The sequence below is a fragment of the Centrocercus urophasianus genome, unplaced genomic scaffold (assembly GCF_019232065.1).
Source record: "Centrocercus urophasianus isolate 14NV4802_14NV808 unplaced genomic scaffold, USGS_Curo_1.0 seq_11, whole genome shotgun sequence".
NCBI classification, from domain to species: domain Eukaryota; kingdom Metazoa; phylum Chordata; class Aves; order Galliformes; family Phasianidae; genus Centrocercus; species Centrocercus urophasianus.
This window is the reverse complement of record NW_024884253.1, coordinates 7,926,167-7,946,262: the sequence shown is the minus strand read 5'-3', so window position 1 is coordinate 7,946,262 and position 20,096 is coordinate 7,926,167. Positions and strand designations below refer to the sequence as shown.

Sequence of the window (20,096 nt, the reverse complement as noted above, 5' to 3'; positions counted from 1 at the left end):
GAACTTGTAATGCATAGGCACTAATATTCTAGTTTCTCCCTCACTACTGTGTATACGTAGCTCAGAAGTATTACATTGTCCAAGACAGCAGACCATCCTGTGAAAAACAAATAGAAAAAAAAATTAAGATAGTTAAGAAGGAGCAATAGAATCAAGGGAGATAAAGTAAAACCAGAGAAAAGTTGGACAATATGGTCATGCAGAATTAGTCAAGAGAGCATACCAAGAGAGCTGTGTAGTTCAGGATAAGATCCATCTTACTACCAAGAAGTCTCATATTTATTCAACTGAAAAGCACCTTGTGATCCCCTGATTGACTGGTTCTCCAGTGGCTATATTTGGAACCCAGAGTATAGATACTAGTTTACAAGAATTATGTGAGATGAATTGCTTCAGTTTAATACACTAGAATGTTCTGCAATAGCTTTCCTACTTTCCAAAGCCATATGACTGAAATCCTCTTTGGAACTGATATTTTCTATCTATATCTTTGATATATATAGACAATCTATTTATGCATATGTAGCCCACCAGTTCTGCTGACCTAGCCTGACCCAGCTTTAAATGAAACCAGAATAAAGCTTTAAAAAAGATTAGGGTTAAGTCTCAAGATGTCAGACCAGAGGACAAAAAAACGTGAGTTCTTATTTCAGTTTTCCACATTTAGGACGAAATGTAACTTCATTATAGTATTATACAGAGAACATCTAGGAGCCTAAATCTGGAATATAAATCCAAAAATGCAACACAACCTGATAGGTGCCTGGGAAACCATGGCCTTGTTTTTGTTCATATTAAATATGTAAGGAACAACAATTATTCTGTTGTGTCTGTACAACTGAATGTGTGTTTTTCTCTTCTCTAAGTCTTCTTAAGATAAAAAGAAAACTACACTCTTCACATTTAAGACCTCCAAAAGATCAGTCCAGTATCCGTGTTAAGATTATATTGACAGCATATTGATAGGATCAAGTTGAGAAGAAAACACTAGGAGGATAAGGAATAGGAACAATAGCAACATAAGTTGCTGCCAAAGAACTTCTCTCTGCAGTGGAACACCAGGGTAGATACCCTATACACTGAAGAAGCAACCCAGGGCCAAATGATTTTCATCCCAGAGGTTCCTTTAATGTCAAGATCAAATGAGGTTTGAAATGGAGTTTTTGCCTTCCCTCTTCCTGATGCACAGTTGGAAATCAAGAGTTCTGAAGCCAGAAGGAAAATTTATGTAAAACAAATCATGCAGATGTCTAAATGAACAATTTTTAATCTGTTTGTCTCCCCTCACAAGAATAACCCTGGGAAAAACTGTCAGATATACCTATATTGTAGAAGTTCAGCCTAGTATAATCTATTGTCCATGTGAGCATATACAAAGTTCATTGCAGGAGATTAATCAAACTCCCAGGATGTTCAGATGGAGAAGATGGATCACTGTAAGATAGGCAGTGTAACTTAATGGCTTCACAGAGGATAATTACAGCAGAAATATGGCATTAGTTTATGTCACATAATATCCCCAACTCAATATTTCAAAGCATGAAAACTGCTGGTAATATTCTTAAATTCTGTGAGGTTCTTGTCAGGGGAAAATATGAATGGATCCAATATTTATCCTGTAGGAGACAGACATAAACTGAGATAAAATACAGGAACAGACACAGTAGATGTAGATGTAGCGGTAGAAAGCAGATATAATAATAGAAAGATGATTCCTTACTGAATGCACAGATCATGGCAAACTATCTGGAGAAATCCCTGCAGATACTTCATGATGATTTAAATAATGTTTTCTTTCACTGTTTCAAAAAAATTCCCAAATGACACAGTTCAGAAAATATTCAGATGTGTTTAAGCAAATACATAATTCCATCTCCGTTCAACGGAGCATTAAGGCATTAGTTGAAAGGCAATTAATCGTGTCGTATGGATAAATTACCACGAGGAGTGTAAGCTATACAGTTTGTAAGCTATTCCTTGCAAATTGTGTCCTTGGTTCTCCCATACAGTAGCTTACTTCTCTGATATCTACTAGAGATATAAACAGAAGTATATAGGATTTTCTGTAAAAAAAAATCCTGCTTAACTTAGTGATATTTTCTTCATGTGTTCATTCCTGGAATTATTATTATTATTTTTTTTTAACAGAAATGTCAGAATTTTGAACTTCCAGATTATTTTCTCATTCAGTAAGCTTAATCAAAACCTGCTATGTTAGTGTTGCTCAGCTACTGCTATTTTCATTTAAAAGTCATGTTTTGTTAAGACTGAAACAGATTTTGAAGCAGAATATCATGAATTGAAAATTGAAGGCTAAAATTTGCCTTCTTTAATCTTTACAGTTGTACTCAGTTCCTGAAAGAACATAAGAATGGCCATAGAGTATCTGTGCACTTATACAAATCTTTCTCAAAAGAGATAATGGTAAATATTCTTTCCCTAGATATCTTCCCAGCTTCTAAAAATGAACATTTAAGGGAATTCCCAAGGCCTGTGTTTCAAAATTTTATTTAAAAAATTCTACTGATCTTATACAAAATATCTAAACTTTATTTGCACTTACTTATAATTTAAAGCCCATTCAACTTTCAGTAAAAAGGTCTGCAAAGAATCTGAGACATGCTGGAGGAAACACAGCAGTACCATGCAATATGGGAAACCGTATTTGGTTTCAGAAACCAGAATATGAGTCAGCTGTGGGCATGGTGGCTGAGTGACTCCTTCCCCATTAATTCCAATGGCACCAGATACCCTCACAAGAATTAACAGAGATCTGTGAGAGAATCTGTGCAGATTGAAGAAATGTCATGTATTTTTGCTATTATTTCAGTGATTGATACAGCAGCAGAAATTTTGGAAAGCGGGTTCAATTAATAAAAACCATAAATCTTCTTGTACATACTGAAAAAATATAAAAGTAACAGCTACAGGGAGTGAAGAATTTTTAATATACTTTGTAAAAAGGGCTTCAGACAAGCAAACTTACGAGTATTAGAGCACTATAGCACATAAGGAAAATGTAAGGTCAGAAAATTCTGGGTATGTTCTCATTTACATTCAACTATGAAATACATAGAGTGTGCAGCCACTTGCTTGCCTCTAACCACCATTTTGTTACTCTGAGACACAAATGTAGTGAATCAGATCTTCCAGAGGTGATTCAAGAGATATTGCTACATTAATGTAACATAAGCTTCTTATTTTGTATGAAAGTATTGTATTTTCAGAGTTATTCTCTAGGAACATATAGACTAAGTTTCATCTGAGTGGTAGAAACCACTTGGGAATTATGATTTTCTAGATACTCTCATTGTAGGACTTTCTTTGCTAAAACCCGAATGGGATTAGAGGCATATTTTGTTAAATAATAGATAAAAGTGACAACTAGTGAGTTTGACTGTGTTACATAGATCAGCATAGAGATTACAGCTATGTCACAGTTTCTTCACTAGAATAGAAACCTGTTGTTTGGTCAGACCCAGGTAGAAGCAGATGTAGGAGATAGTCCACCAGATCACCTACTGCTGTTGCTTTATAAGGGCAGAACATTGCTTTCCCAAGCTGGGTAGTACGCATCATAATACGGTACAGCAACACCATTTTCTTATGTACCATGTAAGAAGCAAGAACAAAACAATCACAGATTGTCAGTCAGTTAGCAAAGAAGCAACATTTAAATTCTGGATTATGATCACTGAACCGAAAGTAGCAGACCATTCTATGCCGAACTCTTGTAAGCTCTTGTAAACTTTTCTCAGCGGGGGTTCTTCTTCAAAACTCAGTTATAATCTATTGATTATAACAACATAATCATTGGATTCACATGAAAATGAGAAACTTCAGATAATATGATACAAAAGTAGATAATAAAGAGGAGGAGGGGAAGGCCAAAATTATTTTCAAAGAGTTTTAGGAACAAACAAAATTTATTGGCTTATTTCATATACAGAAATGTTATTCCACAGTTTGGTTTTCCCAAGAGAGCTTTTAGATATATAGCAATGTATCTTTGTATTTACCTGGAAGAAGGAAGTAAGCTTTGGATAGCAGTGATGAATACGAGAACAATAAATGCGCATACCAAGTTTGATTTGAATACTTCGTCTCGCATTTGAGAATACTAGAATTAAAAAAAAAAAAAAAGGTAAATTAGTTGTTAACTCATGTAGTGATTTCATAAAGATTATCAAGAAAAGTCTCTCATTTTGATTCTCATTATGAAATTGCTTTACTGACAGGTTCTTATATATTTGCATTAAAAGAACAAACATGTATTAGAGGCTTGCACTGCTGTGTAGCATATTGAATACATAATTGCTTCACCAAAGGAATTATGGGGTCCTGAAAGCAAACACTAAAGTCAACTGTGACTGTCTGCATGAATTTTATTACAGACATGCCTCTGTGCTTGACAGATAGATGCCATTCTGTTTTCTTTTTTACTTTAAAAAAAAAAAAAGCAAAATAAAACAAAACAAAACAAACAAAAACAACCAAACAAAACAAAACAACCACAAACCAACAAACCCACTTTGGGACATTCTATGACTTGGATGTGGGTCATTATCTCTACATATGAACATATCCAGAGGCTAAACAGGAACATATCAATGTTGGCACTCTCCATGGAGGAAATGAGGGTATTACTATGTAAAAGATTGTTTGAAGAGCTTTATTATTAACATTTATTCAGAAAGTATTTGTACAGCATATCAGGCCATTATATATACTAGCCATATATACTAGCAGGATTCATTTTACAGGGATTACCAAGAAATGGAGTAAAAGATACATCAGCAAATCACAGTGGATCAGTTTAAGTGGAGATGTTGCCTGAATCCTCAGCTGGTATTAAACACTGCTAATTCAACAAAACTCTAATCATTTATAGTAGATGAAGATTAGTCCTGAGATGTATTTGTCCTAGAGTGATGATACTAAATTTTCTCCAGCTAATAAAATCTCCTTCCATAGGGGCCTGCTCCATTCATTTTACTTTCCCTGAACAATAAGTGAGTTTCATCTAATCTCTTGTTCTGCAGAAGCTGGCAGTTAAATGTGCAGAAGAGTCAAAGAAATACCATCTATGAGCATCTTTCTTCAGGAGCTTGGAAATAAGGCAAACTGTGGCTATATACCCAAAAAGTGTTATACTTGAGAAAAATGAAATGTGTCAGGAACATGCATTGAAAGAGTTCAGCTACAATCCTGTCTAGATTTAGGCTACAAACATTGTAACATAGAATCATGGAATCATGGAACCACTTAAGTTGGAAGGGACATTTGAAGTTCCTCCAGTCCAGCTCCCCTGCAATGAACAGGACCACCCACATCTACGTGGATAGACTCAAGATTCTGAAAATGGGAAAAAGGCTTTGCCCTTCCCTGCTCCCATTTGCTTTGAGTGAGCGATGTGTTTATCTGTTGGTGCCTTTCATTTTGGATTTTTCTTTGCCATGATTATACCCTGTGTATGCCGCTGTCAGAAGCAGCAACCCTTTGACATGATTTTTCACGGTGCTCACAGGCAACTCCATTTCATTTTGCTGCTGAAAGCACAGAGGTACTGACCTCTATTTCATTTGCATAGAAAGAGAATGGCATCAGACTGTTTAGATAATGGACTTTTTTTGGGGGGGGGGAGAAGTGGTGCCCCCCCAAAAAAATCAAAGGCAAAAAGAAAGATAGATTTAAGTTTCTTAAAATATAACAGGAAATTTCAGTTATTCCTTAGGGAAATTATAGACAATGAATTGAACGAAATACAAAATATGGAGTTGTCAAGCATTATGTCAAATGCATGAATGCTGTGGTCTAATCTGCAAGAGTGCCTTGATGAGAAATTGTTAGTGTCTCTAAGGCAGTACAAACACCAACGTCAAACATAGCACTTTTCTAGCAGCCAATCCCTTAATGGCTTGGAAAAATCATTAAGGATAGATTAAGTCACAAGACTCTTCCAGAAGTATGAGAAGGCATGTGGCCAGCTAGAGCCAGGTGGAGTTGCAGAAAGAATCATGATGACACATAACTAATTGTGGCTACAATGTTCTACTGATCTAACACACTGGCATGACTTGATCATAGTGCAGGAGACTCACTGTGCTTCTCTTGGGACTTGAGTCCTTTGCCTTGAGCTCTGAATTATTGAGTGGCACTGTTTAGCTACACCCATCCAGCTTGCTAAAATGCAGCTCAGATAAGAAAGGCCAAGGTTCCTCCACTGAGCAATGCTGCACATTCCCCACCTTTCAGTTTTTTCTAGAGCTTCTTGGAAGAACGTGATGCTGGACATGCAATGGTCTTCATATGTTCACCTAGTGTTTTTGTTCACTGGAGAGGAAGATGGTTGGCATTATGTTCACTGCTGATCTTCTAGATGAAATGGAAGACAGTGGTTTTAATTTTAGTCTTTCCTCTGGAGCAATGGAAAATCTTTTGCAGCTTCTGCTGAGCAGGGACAGAAGATGGAAACTCAAGGCAGGAGATGAGATAGATGAACTGAGGAGACCAAAGAGTAGATATAGACCCTACTGATAATCAATAACAGAAAAGAAGATGATCAAGAGGGTCAGAGTTTGCCAGGTGTTTCTTGCACAGATCCCTGGGAAGCAACTGGAAGTTTTTGAGTTGAAGGAGAGAAAGTGTGGCTAATCTCTGCAAGGATACAGGATTCAAGTGAGACGTTTGTTTCACAGTCGTTGAACTTCTCAGCCACCTGAACTTCTGATACTGAGAAATTCAGATATTTAGGAACTCCGATATTTAGGTCTAGTTTTGACATAAGAAAAACTGTATTTTGAAAGCCCTTTTGATGTTTTCTGTGTGCTCATCTCACCAAAAATATACAGATTCTTCACCTCTAAGATCAGAATGATTTATGATAGTAATACATATACACAGAAAAGCCTAGGATATGCTTATACAAATCTTTATCCTGGAAACTTAATTTTCCTTAACAAAACCCCTACCAGAATGCTAATCACCTCGCTCCATTACTATTACTTATCCTCTCTGAAAGTACATGTTACTGATGTTTCCAAGTAGTTGCTTTTAAGGTAGAACATCATAATGATATCTTTTAATTTTTGGAAATCACGTAAAGTATTATCAGGTTTTCCTTATGAGCCATTATACGTTTGAAAACCCTTAGTGTACTTTCTTACTACTATTAGCAGTACTCTCCAGTGATGTCTTTTTCACCCTGTATGCCTACATCCTATTTGTGAAAATTACCTCTAGCAAAACTGTGAGTAAATTAGTCTCTAAATTAGACATCAAATGCTAATGAGTAAAATGCAGGTTAGTAATGACTAGTTCATTTGAGGAAAGGATCTATACAGTATACCAGATGAAGATCTTGCACAAAACCTCTGAAAAATATATTCTTAAAAAAATTAATGGGGAAAAAATATACATATTGCAAAAGAGAGATAACCCAGTCAGTAACGTAATCATTGCTACTTGCTGTGGAATGTACATTTACCTTATCACCAAAGTGGACTTAAGCGAAATGAGATAACAGAGGAGTGGGAAGATGTACCACTGACTTAAAAAGCCATGATATACCAATGAGTTAAACTATTGCAAACTGGGAGCTGTGCTAGCTCTCACGCTGGTTTGGCCATGCTGTTTTCAGATATTCTTTACCTTATGAAACCTCAGCGCTTTTGGTACTACTGTAAATCTGCTGTCTGCAGTCTCTTGGTTGAACTGAATGAATAATAGTAAAACCAAATAAATAATCAAAAAAGAAAAACCCATTAACACGGACAGTTGAAAACTAGAAGTCCAGCACGACATCTGAAATCCATTCAAGCTACCCAAAAAGAGTTATAATCACAGTGCATGGTAGCCCTGTCATTAATGCAGGAGGAAGGAATACAGATTATTGTTCATATGGTCACTCACTTCTCTGTGGTTTCAGGTACGGAGCATTAACACAATTCTGATTGAACACTGTTCCTCTAACAATGCTTGGGAGCAAGATCAGCTATGGGTACAGGTTGTTCTATGTACTGAATAGCTGTGAAGTCTGTGGTGAGAGGCATTTATAAGCAAAAGAAGTAAGTATCAGGCAAGTACCAGTTCTGCATTGAAGTGCGATGGCTAAATGTGAGGGTGTAGTATTTTACATAAGAGAAGTTTATTTCAAAGTTACCTCTGATTTACAGCTGCCACTGTGCCAAACTGAAAGTAACTGGCAACAGCAAATGGAAACAGCAGTGTGAGATGGGAGACCAATAGACTTAATTCTGTCTGTTTGCTCAGCAACACTGCAGGGAAGAGCTCAAGATGCTGATGTAGAAGGTCATGGTAAGCAGTTGTAAAATGTCAGCGACTAGAAGAAAGCACAATTCCAGGCTGAAAGGTGGGGAGAAGAGGGAGTGCTTCTAATCTGAGTTTTCAGTTTTGTTTCCTGAATGGGCAGGAGGAGAAAAGGAAGAAGTGATAGTAGTAAGAGAATGTGGAGTAAATAGGTACCTTCTGCAAGATATCATTTCTCCCAGTATTTTTTTTCATGATTCCCTGCATATTATAGTTTAATACTGAGGCCAGCACTAAATTGTGAACTAAGTTACACTGCTAAAGCATCCGTAATTAATACCTACGCTAACTAGGAGGAGAGAGAAGGGTGTTTTCCACATCATCTCACAAGACAATGCCTATAATGAAGAGTAAATTGTAATTCATCATTCCTTAATCCATGTAATCCCTTTGCTTCCTGGTGCTTTCCACATCCTTCTTTGAGCATGCCCATGGTGTCATTGCACACTCAACACAAACAAGAAGGTTCCTGGCTGGCAGCTCTCCAACTGTTGGAGGTGGATGAATGGGAGCAAATAGAAGTGCTGCCATTTTAAAAAAATGTATTCCTATGCTGTGCTAAAAACAACCTACTTTAGAGGGTTCAGTCCACTTTACAGAAAGGAACTGTGTTCATTTTCCTGCACTTCCTCTTTGGTCCAGGCACCTAAAAAGGTACTGAATGAAAGGACCATTTTCCAGCCCTTACAACATATGTTGGTGTCAAAAATGTTACACTGAGAAGAAAACTATCAAAACAGATAAAAAGAGTTTTTGTCATCCAGAAGTAAGTGTGAAGTTTGTCATTACTGAATTTTGGTCCTGCTAAGAGGAGTGAGATTTCAGCTGCAGCCTTTCATTTCACTGTTCATGAGATCTGGGTTTCTGCCAGTTTTGCATGATAACTCCACTGAAAGAAATATCTTCATATCTTCTTTTGCAGCATAGATGGCTTTTGGGGATTCTACCTTGTGTCTCAGTATCACAGACATTAGAGGAAATCAAACTTTTTCCTTTTTTAAGAAAATACTTATTTTCCATTCTATAAGATTGCTTTTAAAATAAGGGCTTCAATGCATTTCAGACAGATTTTTTTTTTCCAGTGGTTTTCACGAAGCTCTCACCATTAATCACAACCTGAGGACTAGTTTCACATAAGTCAAGTAAAACAGTCTGTTTTCCGGTGGAAAATGATGATAATGAAGCAGGTCTCCAAATACTCAATTAAATATATATATATATATATATATATATGTATATATTAGTCTAAATTCACATCCTAACACAGACCTTCCATTGCTGCATTTCAGTGGCATGAAAGTCAACAAAATCATCTGAGATATACAGAACACCTTTCCTATCCCACTCTGCGTTGGCATTCTGCATTAAAATTCTCCCATTGCCTTGCCTTTTCTAACTTAATACATATATATGTGAATGGATTGAACCGTAAATTAGTGGGATCTCTCTGCTGCTGAGAAGCAGCAAAACCAGGAACAATAATTACCATTAGAAAGCAGATTTTAAAGAAGGGATGTTTGCCACAAGGAGCTGACAGACTAATTTTGACTCAAATGGCATAGCGTAGCAGCTGACATTGTGAAGATCAGATGTATTCTACAAATAAATGAAAGGCACACATCTATATAAATATATATATATTATTAATATAAGTTATTAATAAACTCAATCATTGTTTGTGTCAAAGCAATTTGTCATTTGATAGGAAAGTGCTTGTACTAGGCAGCAATGAAACTCAGCAAATGGCTCTTTTTTTGTTTTCAGAAGAAGAGTTTGCTCAGGGTAGGCATTTTCCAAAAATTAAATGTAATCGTTGTAGTGCTGTCACAACTGTATCATGGCATCGCCCATTATGGCCTCTAGCTCAGCCCCACCTTCTGAAAACTGAAACAAAATTAAAAAAAAAAAAAAAAAGAACAAAACCAGAACAGAAACAAGGCAAGCTAGAACCTAGATCTTCTCTACTTCAGTGGACATTTATTACAGTATGAGTAGCAAATAATGCAGCTACCAAGACTCAGCTACCTTATGCTCCAGGCTGGAGTCTTTAAACATCAGTGAAAAAGGCTTGATATGCTCTCTTCTCAATTTATCGCCACTCCGTAAGTCGATGGTGTGCTCTATTCGCTTGTTAATTTCCTCAGGCCCAGACTGGACATGCAAAGCTTGTGCAAGATGGTTTGGAAGCAGATTTATTGAATTTCTTGTTAGGGCAGCCAGAGTCTAGGGGAAAGCACATGCAAACAGAATAAACCTGCTGGTCCCCCTGGGTTAAAAATGCAATGTTTTAGGTCATGTTGCATTGCAAACCATTACAGCATTCCATGCAATTTATTCAATGAAATCTATAGAATTGTAAAATAATAAGTCTGTTCCACTAAACACATACAGTACGTTATGGGAAGTGCTTTAATGTCCTGTCTTATATAGACTAGCAGATTTGCTGCTTTACTGAATGCTAGGAATACATCCCCTTTCTAGATTCCGCTACATAATTATTAGAGTATGAATGAGTGGAGTACACACCAAAATCAAAACACAGTATGTACATTAATGGTGTGTTTTTGCAACTCGGAGTGGAAGCTACAGAAACAGAAGTCAGAAATAAAATGAGAATAATAACATTTTTCTTGTCTTAATCTTAGATTTACTGGATGTGTATAGTTAAGGAACAGATCAACGAGGCAGGAGTAAAGAAGGTGGCATCTCTGATTGCTTCAGCTTGGGTTTTCAGATAATGTGCTCTTCTTCACTACTGATATATTTCAGCCAGTCAAGATTATAGTTAAGCTATATGTTTGAATGTAAAAGTAATTCACTTTATTTTAAAAATATTATCTTGTTTGCTTTATCCCTTTGATATTTCATTGACAAATCAAAAAAAAAAAAAAAAAAAAAAAAAAAAAAAACAAGAAAATAAAAGAAAACAAAGCAAGTCAAGATAGTACAAAGGATATTTCACCTTCAGGAAAGAAGTAGAATTTGCTTTCATAAAAATAACTTTATCTATTTTTATGTTATGATTTCATGACACAAACCACATGAAAGAACAGGCTAATGGGAAAACAAAGTCTATTACCTGTGATACTCCCAAGCATTAAGAAATGTTAATGAATGTAAAGGATATAAACCTTCATACATCACAGCACAAGACAGGAACTCCGAACTAGAAATATACTTCTTCTTTAGAAAAAAAATCTTCGGGGGGGAAAAAAACAAGGAAACTTTTCTTGTACTGAACTTTATCTTTTTGTACTAATGTTTCAGATATATTAGTCTCGGAGTTAAGCTGCTAGCAACAAGGTTACAGCAAAATCCCATGGAAACAATCCATTACTCAATATTATACAATTAGACATTAAGACACTCTTTTAATTTAGGTATTTCTATCTTTTCTAAACTGGGCATTACAAGAAAGTTGTTATCAGTTTGTGGGGATGAAATCTCACAAGAGAGATTGAAGTCACCGTTAAAGAACAGGATCACATTAGATCCTGTTGTGTATATTAAATAACTGATATCTTCATGGAAAGTGAGGATGGAGAAGGTCCTTAATGTTTTAGTTATGTATTATTCACACAAAGGGAATGTTCTCAATTCATTCTAGAAAACGACTATGTTTTTTTCAGATTACATTTTAGAATTTGATCACTGTGAAGAACTGTCTTTCTGCTGAATGTATGAACTGGTTTAAAGTCTGTAATGGATAGACATGCCATAATGTCAAGAGTATGGCAACAATCATTAGTATTGGTGCAAAACCAGACTCTGAAATTGTATTTAATTTCGGAGTAAAATAAGAAAGTTTGTATCTGAATGCAGCAAGGTCTCTCTCTTACACAAGCACACACATGTAAGACAATTGCTTCAGAGTAAATACTATTACAAATAAAGCAAAATGTCGTGCAAATTATTGGCCATGTATGTGTTCTAACCATATTTTGTCTCTGTATAGAAAGAATTAAAAGCAAGCAAACAAACAGTAAATTGTATTCCACTCTACATTAGAAATATTTTACAGACATTTTAAAAAAGATACCACGGAATTAGATTTTGCTTCCTTTCAATAATGCTTTCACGTAACAAGTGCAAACATCCTGATTTCAGAAAGAAGGGACATTTGTAATATTGATATTTATAAATCTCTTAGAAAGATTTCAGTTTGTTTTTCCTCATATATCAAAGTCCAGATCTTCCAAGGAAATAGGGAAATACATGCTTAGATATTTAAAAAATGGGATACAGGTAGGATTTTGTTCAGAAAAAAGTAAATTAAAATTCACAGAATCAAAGAATCCTTAGAGTTGGAAAGGACATCTGAAGGTCATCTAGTCCAACTTCCCTGCACAGGGACATGCACAGCTAGATCATGTTGACCAAGGCCTTATCAAGCCTCACCTTGAAAGTCTCCAGGGACGGAGCATCCACCACACGTCTAGGTAACTTCTTCCAGTGCCTCACTATTCTGTCTTAAATCTTTTTCCTTATATCTAAGCTAAATCTCCCCTCTTTAAGCTTAACATCTTTTCCCTTGTTCTGTCACCACAGACCTTGCTAAAGAGTCTATTCCTTTCTTTCCTATAGCTCCTCATTAGATATTCAAAGGCTGCTCTCAGGTTTCCCCAGAGGCTTGACTTCTCCAGGCTGAACAGCCCCAGCTTTCTCAGCCTGTCTTTGGAGGAGAGGTGTTCCATCCCTTGGATTATTTTTGTGGCTCTCTCCTGGATGCACTCCAACAGGTCTGTGTCCCTCCAGCACTGAAAATTCCACATGTGGATGCAGTACTCCAGATGAGGCCTCAACAGTACAGTACCTCCCTCAACCTGCTGGCAACACTTCTTTTGATGCAACCTACAATTTGGCTGGCTTTCTGGTCTGCAAGGGCACGTTATTGGCTCATGTGCAGCTTCCCATCCACCAGTTATGGTCAGGTATTCTTTAGCAGGGCTGCACTAAGTCTTTTCATCCCCCAGCTTGGATTGGTAGTGAGGGTAGCCTTGACTCAGGTGCAAGACCTTGTACTTGGATTTGTTGAACCTCATGAGATACACCTGGACCCACTGCTCAATCCTTTCTAGGTCTCTCTGGATAGCATGCCATCCAGCTGGTGTGTCAACTGCATCCTACAGGTGTTTAGTAATACTTTCAGTTGGTCAGTTATGTGCAGCTGTTGTCAGCTAAGATGCCTTATGGCATCCTGGAATAGTATCTAGAGAGACCCAAGGGGTGTGACATAGAACTCCATACACTGTTGGTCCAGTTGGAGACCAGCTGGGGTTTGCTAAATTTTCTCAAACTGCAGTAGACAGCCACAGTTAAGAAACTGTATGAAGCTCCTATTCAATCCAATGAAGCCTACTGAGCTACTTAGATAGTACTCTAGTTGGTGCATTCAGTTGTTTCAGCATAGCTGATTCACAGTACATGAGATGTCACAGAGTCTCTTCCTGGTTTTAGCAGATAGTCCAGATGACCACAGGTCATTCATAGGTGCCTGGTTTAACACGGCATGCGGGTTTCTCACACATCCTGGAACACCACAAATAACATTAGACCCTTATATTTGGGAACTGAACTCTGTGGGAAGTTAACACCTGATACAGTCAGTAGACAAAACCGTAAGTGCCTTGGCTTTGAGCCAGGTTTCATCCTGCAGTTTATATCTGTTTGCTGCCTGGGCAGTCTTTTAAGTATAGTGTGTTTTTTTTTTATAACTGCTAAGTTATCACTACAATATGCTTACCCAAGACACAGATATTTAAATCTGCTTTTGTCTAATTCATGTCATTACAGTCTCACTGTGGACTCCAGCCTGACATCTGGTCACCACATTTTGCTTTTAGCTACTTCCTCTGCAAGGTGCAGAAAATGATCCAAATCCACAGTATTAAAATAGAATATCTTCTCTTTGACTTTCTTTGCTTTAGAAGAGAAACCCAAACACCTGTATTAATTACAGAAAGTTCCATCCAAGTTAAGCATGAGTTCAATTTCAGAGTAAACACTTGTATCCTAGGCTTACCTAAAAACCAGACCTAAGCTTTATGGTTGTAACTGTTAAATAAACTCTTATACTTTTTATTAATATCTATGGTTCTTTTCATAAAGATGGTTATTCTCTTCCTCACTCACATCAAGGCACCTTCAATTCACTGACTTAGGCTACCCATGCAAAATGAAGTTAAGGTAAAGAATATGCATTGCAGAGAATTTGAATTTGGGCAAGAGAGCTGTGTAATACAAAATTCTAGTTACTTCAAGTACAAAACCAAATTCTACTCTATTCTATTCTTTGAAAAAAGTGAGAGACCGTTCTAGAAATAGATAATTTGCTACCAAAAAACAAATATCTTGTGTCAGACAGTAATTCAGTTATGCCTAGTTCAATAATTTTCATGAACTTATAAATAGTTCATTAAGTGAGAGTTGTTTAAAAATACAATGGAAAGAGTAGGTCTGTATTTATTACTTTTTGTTGTTAGCATCAATGTCAGGTTTAGCTGAAAAAATGAACAATGAAATGATAGCCTATTCTCCATAGATCTTTTGGAGTACAGAAATTGGAATGTTTTAAAGGGAAAGAAGAACAAAGAGGAAGACATCAGAAGATAGGCACAGCAGCATGCAGTCATACCTCTGTTCCTAATTAAATGAGAATATATAGAAAGAGATACAGATAATACTAAAAGGCAGTGTACATACAGTTACACAGATGTACAGAACATATATAAAACAAGTATTTTATATCACAGCAAACTATACCATGCTCCAGTTCAGTTTGAAGAGCTGAAGATACCACCATGGACTGTTTGATTGTGAAAACTTATCATTTCAGAGCAGATTTGGAGGAAGTAGAAAATAGTTGAGAAAGAAAGACCTCCACACAACAACACTTGAAGTTCAACAGACAATGAAGACAGATAAGATCAAGGATGTGCAGCAGAAGAAAGAATGCTTCATGTCATTACAGATCACTCAGAAAAACTGAATGTAACTGCAGCTGACCTTGTTTCATAAAGGCTCATCAATCTTTCAAGTGCAGTGTAAAGAGAGGTGTCTGAGGGCATTTTAACCTTTATTTCCTCTATGTAAAGAGACTTTGCAAGCAAATTCAATGACTGTATAGGTATTGCTGTTACCCTATGTGCTAGTAGTGCAGTGCTTTTGGGAAAATCTGATGAGGAAGTTGTTAGTCATATTTATATCAAGCTACTCATGACTTTAGGCTCTAATTCATTTGCTAGTGAACTTCTGTTATGCCTTAAAATCAGCATTTAAGTTGTATTATTTTTCTTTTTTAAGAGGAGGAGAAGAGGGGTGTGAAATGAGGGAAGAGGAGAGGAGAGGAGAGGAGAGGAGAGGAGAGGAGAGGAAGACAGAACAGATGAATTATTTTTCAAGGTATGTTTGTTTTTTGGTTTTTTTTTTAACTCTTTTTTTTCCTTTATATATCGATAAATTACAGTATGTTGTTTCCTCTGGCAGAAAGTCCACTCACATCTTTTGCTTTGATGGTAGTGCATTGAAGCTATGCAATGAGATACATGCTTTGACTAGAATGTACCAGCTACTTACATTAAATTTATATTTAATTTATTTCTTTAAGGACTGGTTCAATTAAAACTAATCTGTGTAGTATTTAATTAGAGTTGGAAAATAAAATTGAGAGGAAAGAAAATGCCTGGGCCCCTGGCATTTCCCCAATTTGGATGCATGATTTATTTCTGCCCTGGAAAGATTTGTTTAATCATCTGCTTTTACAGTATGCATTAGAGAAAAGGTTAAAGATGAATTTGTTTTCTCTGAGGCTTCCATTATTGAAATGCACTCAAGCATGCATTCATACTACATGACATTAAAGGAAGTTTGACTTACGTTCTGTTTTCCCACTATGTTATCGAATGGAAGTTCAGGGCTCCATGATCCTTCGGTAAATGTTGCCCCACTGTTTCTCCTGTCGGAGGAGCTGACAGCCTCTTTCACAATATCTTCAGGCAAAGTCAACAGACTCTCCTCAGGTTGTTTAATTAAATAAGTCTCAATGTTATGTTTCCTCAAGAATTCATTGCGTTCTTTGCCATGCCCTTCTTCAACTTTATAATCCCCATTGAGGCAGTCCAGAGTGGCTTTGGAGATGTGGATTCTCCTGCATAAGTGAAATAAGTAGTAGCAAATACTGATTGTACTCTAGTATAAATAGGTAGCAAGGAGTTTTACGAACTCTGTACCATGTTAATATGATAGATAAATAGAAATATTTCTGTTGCATATGATGATTTATATTATGAAAATGAAATAGTATATTCAACAAAAATGATCTGGGGGCAAGCACTGTCTTGTTTTTACCAACAAGATCTCAGGAGTGCATGAAGTTCTGTCACAGGAAAAACTCGATATTCATATCTGATGCCTTTGTTCACAGTAATAATTTAGTGAGATAACTTTCTGAATAAGATATGATTGAAAATGAATCCAGATTGCCACTTCAGGTAGATATGGTCAAGAAATCACATGGTGTGTATTCGACCAGTTTGTGTGAAGGCTCTCTAATTTCAATTCTCTTAGCTGAGGTATCACAAACAATTTAAATTAGTAATCTGATTATACCAGACATGAATTAGGGAATAGTTACACAAACTAGCCTACAAACTAGGCAAGTGGAATGATAATTTCTAAAAAGAGCGATGTTAAAATCTTTTGCAAAGTAAATGTAACAAATCAAAGAGATGACATACAAAGAGCTGAAATTCTGCAAAAATATGAGTGCAGGTCTTTAGATATTTTCCAACCAAACTTGGAGGTGTTTGTTATTTGGAATTTCTTCGCCATAGTTATGATGCCTTGAGAAGGACATAAATAAATTCAGTTAAAACAAAATAGAATAGATGTTTCTTATTCCTATCTTTAAGAAATCTTCAACATCCTACTTGTAAGATAAATTGCATACACCTCTGAAACACATTCAAGTGCTTAGCCATGCAATACCTTACAGAACAAAATTATAAATGCACTATGAGGAGATGTTCATTAGACATTTAGCTAACTCAAAAAATAAAGGCACTATGTCTTCAAAATTGGCTCATTTTTTTAAAAAAATGGACATACAGCACTTTTGGAAAGTCAGGCTTGCAGATTCCTAAAATTCAGAGCTAGCTAAAATGCATAATTTCTTTATGACACACACTTAGGAATTTTTCCTCACGCACTAGAAATTGTTTAGGCTCCACAGAAAGAAGCAATACTTAGACAATCCCAGGGAACTTTCTTCCTGAACTTAAAAAATGAATCTAAAAAAATTAATTTGCACAAAATATTTATGGAGTGCAAAGGCTATAAGCACCTATATGATGTGAAGGTATTGTCAGAAGAGTCAATTGCTGATTATCTTTAATCACTGTGAAATGCCCAAGACAATCAGACTGTAGTATTAAATTCACATGAAGTATTAAATATCAGTCTATAATTAAAAAATCAAAAATTGGAACTCAGTCATTTTTTTTTTTTAACCCCATCTCTGCTTCCCACTGAAGACAACATAGATTCTGTAAAACTTTCACTGGCTAAAGTCATGCCGTCATACATTCACAGAGATTAACACTCTGTTGTAAACAAATCTAAGTAACACAAATGTCTAAAAAAGAAGAGTAAAATGATTTTTCAAAATACAAGCAAGATTAGGCCTGGACTTTCAAACCAGGTCATATGCTATATTAGACAATGCATTTCCTAGCCCTTAGAAAACTGAATGGGGTATAATTTATTGAAGTAAACTACTAATTAAAAAAAAAAAGAAAAAGTGGAAGACAAAAGGAATGAAGAATGAAAAAAAAAGAAAATGATACATTAGTTGCTAGGGTGACTATCTTTGTACTGAATTTCAACCTAATGTAATTTCAGAAGATTGCATTACAAAAGCTTGAAAGATGGATCTTATAATGGGAATGATAACTAGAGTGTGGAGCTGGCTACTGATGTAATATGCTTAAGTGGATCAAGTATTAATAAATCACTGGTAGATTAAAAATATTTCTGGATTTCACCTTTTGCACTGAATAAAAAGAAAACAACAATTAGACTCCCTCAATTTCATAAAAATGTATTATGTCAGGAATGTCACCGAAGAAAAAGTACAGCCTACCCGAGTTTTGAAAACATACCAAGCCAAAAACTTTAAGTAAAACCTGTCAATGATGCATTCTGGAAAATTAATTACTAGCTAAGTTTTCTGCTAGTTCAATAAAGTAGATTAATACCTAGATGTACCAGAAGAAAATTAGAAGATGGGAAGCTGGCAGAAGAGTGTTTATTAAAAAATATTATATGATTTTACATGGGGAGAAGTGAGGAGGAGCTGAAAGGATCTTAACTGCTCTAGGACATCTGCTTTGCGTACCGGAAAAGTCTGATGTAAATCACTGCTTTGAGAGACTTAGTGAACTGCTGTCACGTACAGGCTTTGCTCTGTTAGCAAACGGATATATGAGAGTGGAAATTACCCTGCTCCAATATACTGCAGCTTAGTCAGGCATTTTATTGACACCAGCAAGGTGGTGCCTTCACTGGGTTATTCATTAATAACTATATTACTTGTATGAATTAACAGCAATAAACTACACTTTTTGCTGGTGTAGATAATTGTTTTGCTCATGCTAACTAAGCACCATATGACATTTCTTAGATATCTGGAGCTTTTGTGTGATAAGCAGCAGAGCAAGTAATTTTCTTTTTCTGAAATTTTATACACTGGTGACATACGCAGAGTATAAAATTTATTTTCAGAGCATGCAAAGTTTCATTTTCTGCTGATCCTATGAATATAGATTACCTTAAGGACACACTACAGGACAGAGTGGAGAGAGTCCACATTTACAAACATAGTATAAACAAAACAATTTTATATTTTCCTTGGAACATGGCAGTTCTGACATAATCTGATGTAGGCATAGAGAGCATAGCTCAGATTAGATGGCTTAAATCCTCTGTCACTCAGAACCTATCTCACTCAAGATGATAGCATCACTTTAAACTTTTTCTGTATAACAGTGTCTATGGCTCTTGCTTCTATGTTCTATTGCCAAAAGTTGCATCATTGTATTGTGGTCTTTTCTACATCTTTCAGTAATGGAAGAGGGAACTGAAAGTGTATAGAATATTGCTGCAATCATTATTGTTGCTTCAAACTTAGAATATGCAACTTCCAAAATGCAGTGAGTTATATGTCGTGTCAGGTAGAAATAATATTTTATCCCCCAGATGCAGTAGCCACCATGGATAAAGGGAAACCAAAAAGGTGAATGGAAAGTGATATATTTTCGTATATAGACTGGCTGGGAAAAAAAAATAAATCTGCTAAAGCATTAAATATTTATAAGAGCTCCTTGAGACCCTCGGGAATGAACTGGAGCTGTGTCAGGGGACAGACAGGTTGGTTATTAGGAAAATGTTCTTCAGCAAAGGGTGGTGGGAATGGAACAGATTCACCATGGCAGTGGTCATTGAACCAAGCTGCAAGAATTCCAGAACCTTTTGGAAAGCACTCCTAAAAACATGTTTTGATTTTAGAGTTGTTCTGTGTGGAACCAGGAGTTGGACTCACGGATCTTTGTGGTTCCCATTGGGGTATTTATGATTAAAAAGCCTAGTGTCCGTACCTCCTTGTTATTAGTATAGTGACCTATGAAAACAGATATCTTTTCATACTTCGTATATTACGAAATAAAATACATAGCATTGCCATGTCTCACAGGAGCAGAATGAAGTTTGGAGAA

General features: G+C 36.2%; 1 protein-coding gene across 1 annotated transcript in view; it reads right to left on the bottom strand.

Annotated features, from left to right (window-relative positions):
* ADCY8 (adenylate cyclase 8) overlaps nucleotides 1-20,096 on the bottom strand; it is a 122,981-nt gene that overhangs the window by 26,405 nt on the left and 76,480 nt on the right. The window contains exons 7-9 of the mRNA XM_042839935.1: nucleotides 16,204-16,474; nucleotides 10,354-10,551; nucleotides 4,020-4,120 (exon numbers count right to left, since the gene is read on the bottom strand). Of these exons, the coding sequence (XP_042695869.1) occupies nucleotides 4,020-4,120; nucleotides 10,354-10,551; nucleotides 16,204-16,474 (570 nt within the window). The remainder of the gene's footprint in view (nucleotides 1-4,019; nucleotides 4,121-10,353; nucleotides 10,552-16,203; nucleotides 16,475-20,096) is intronic.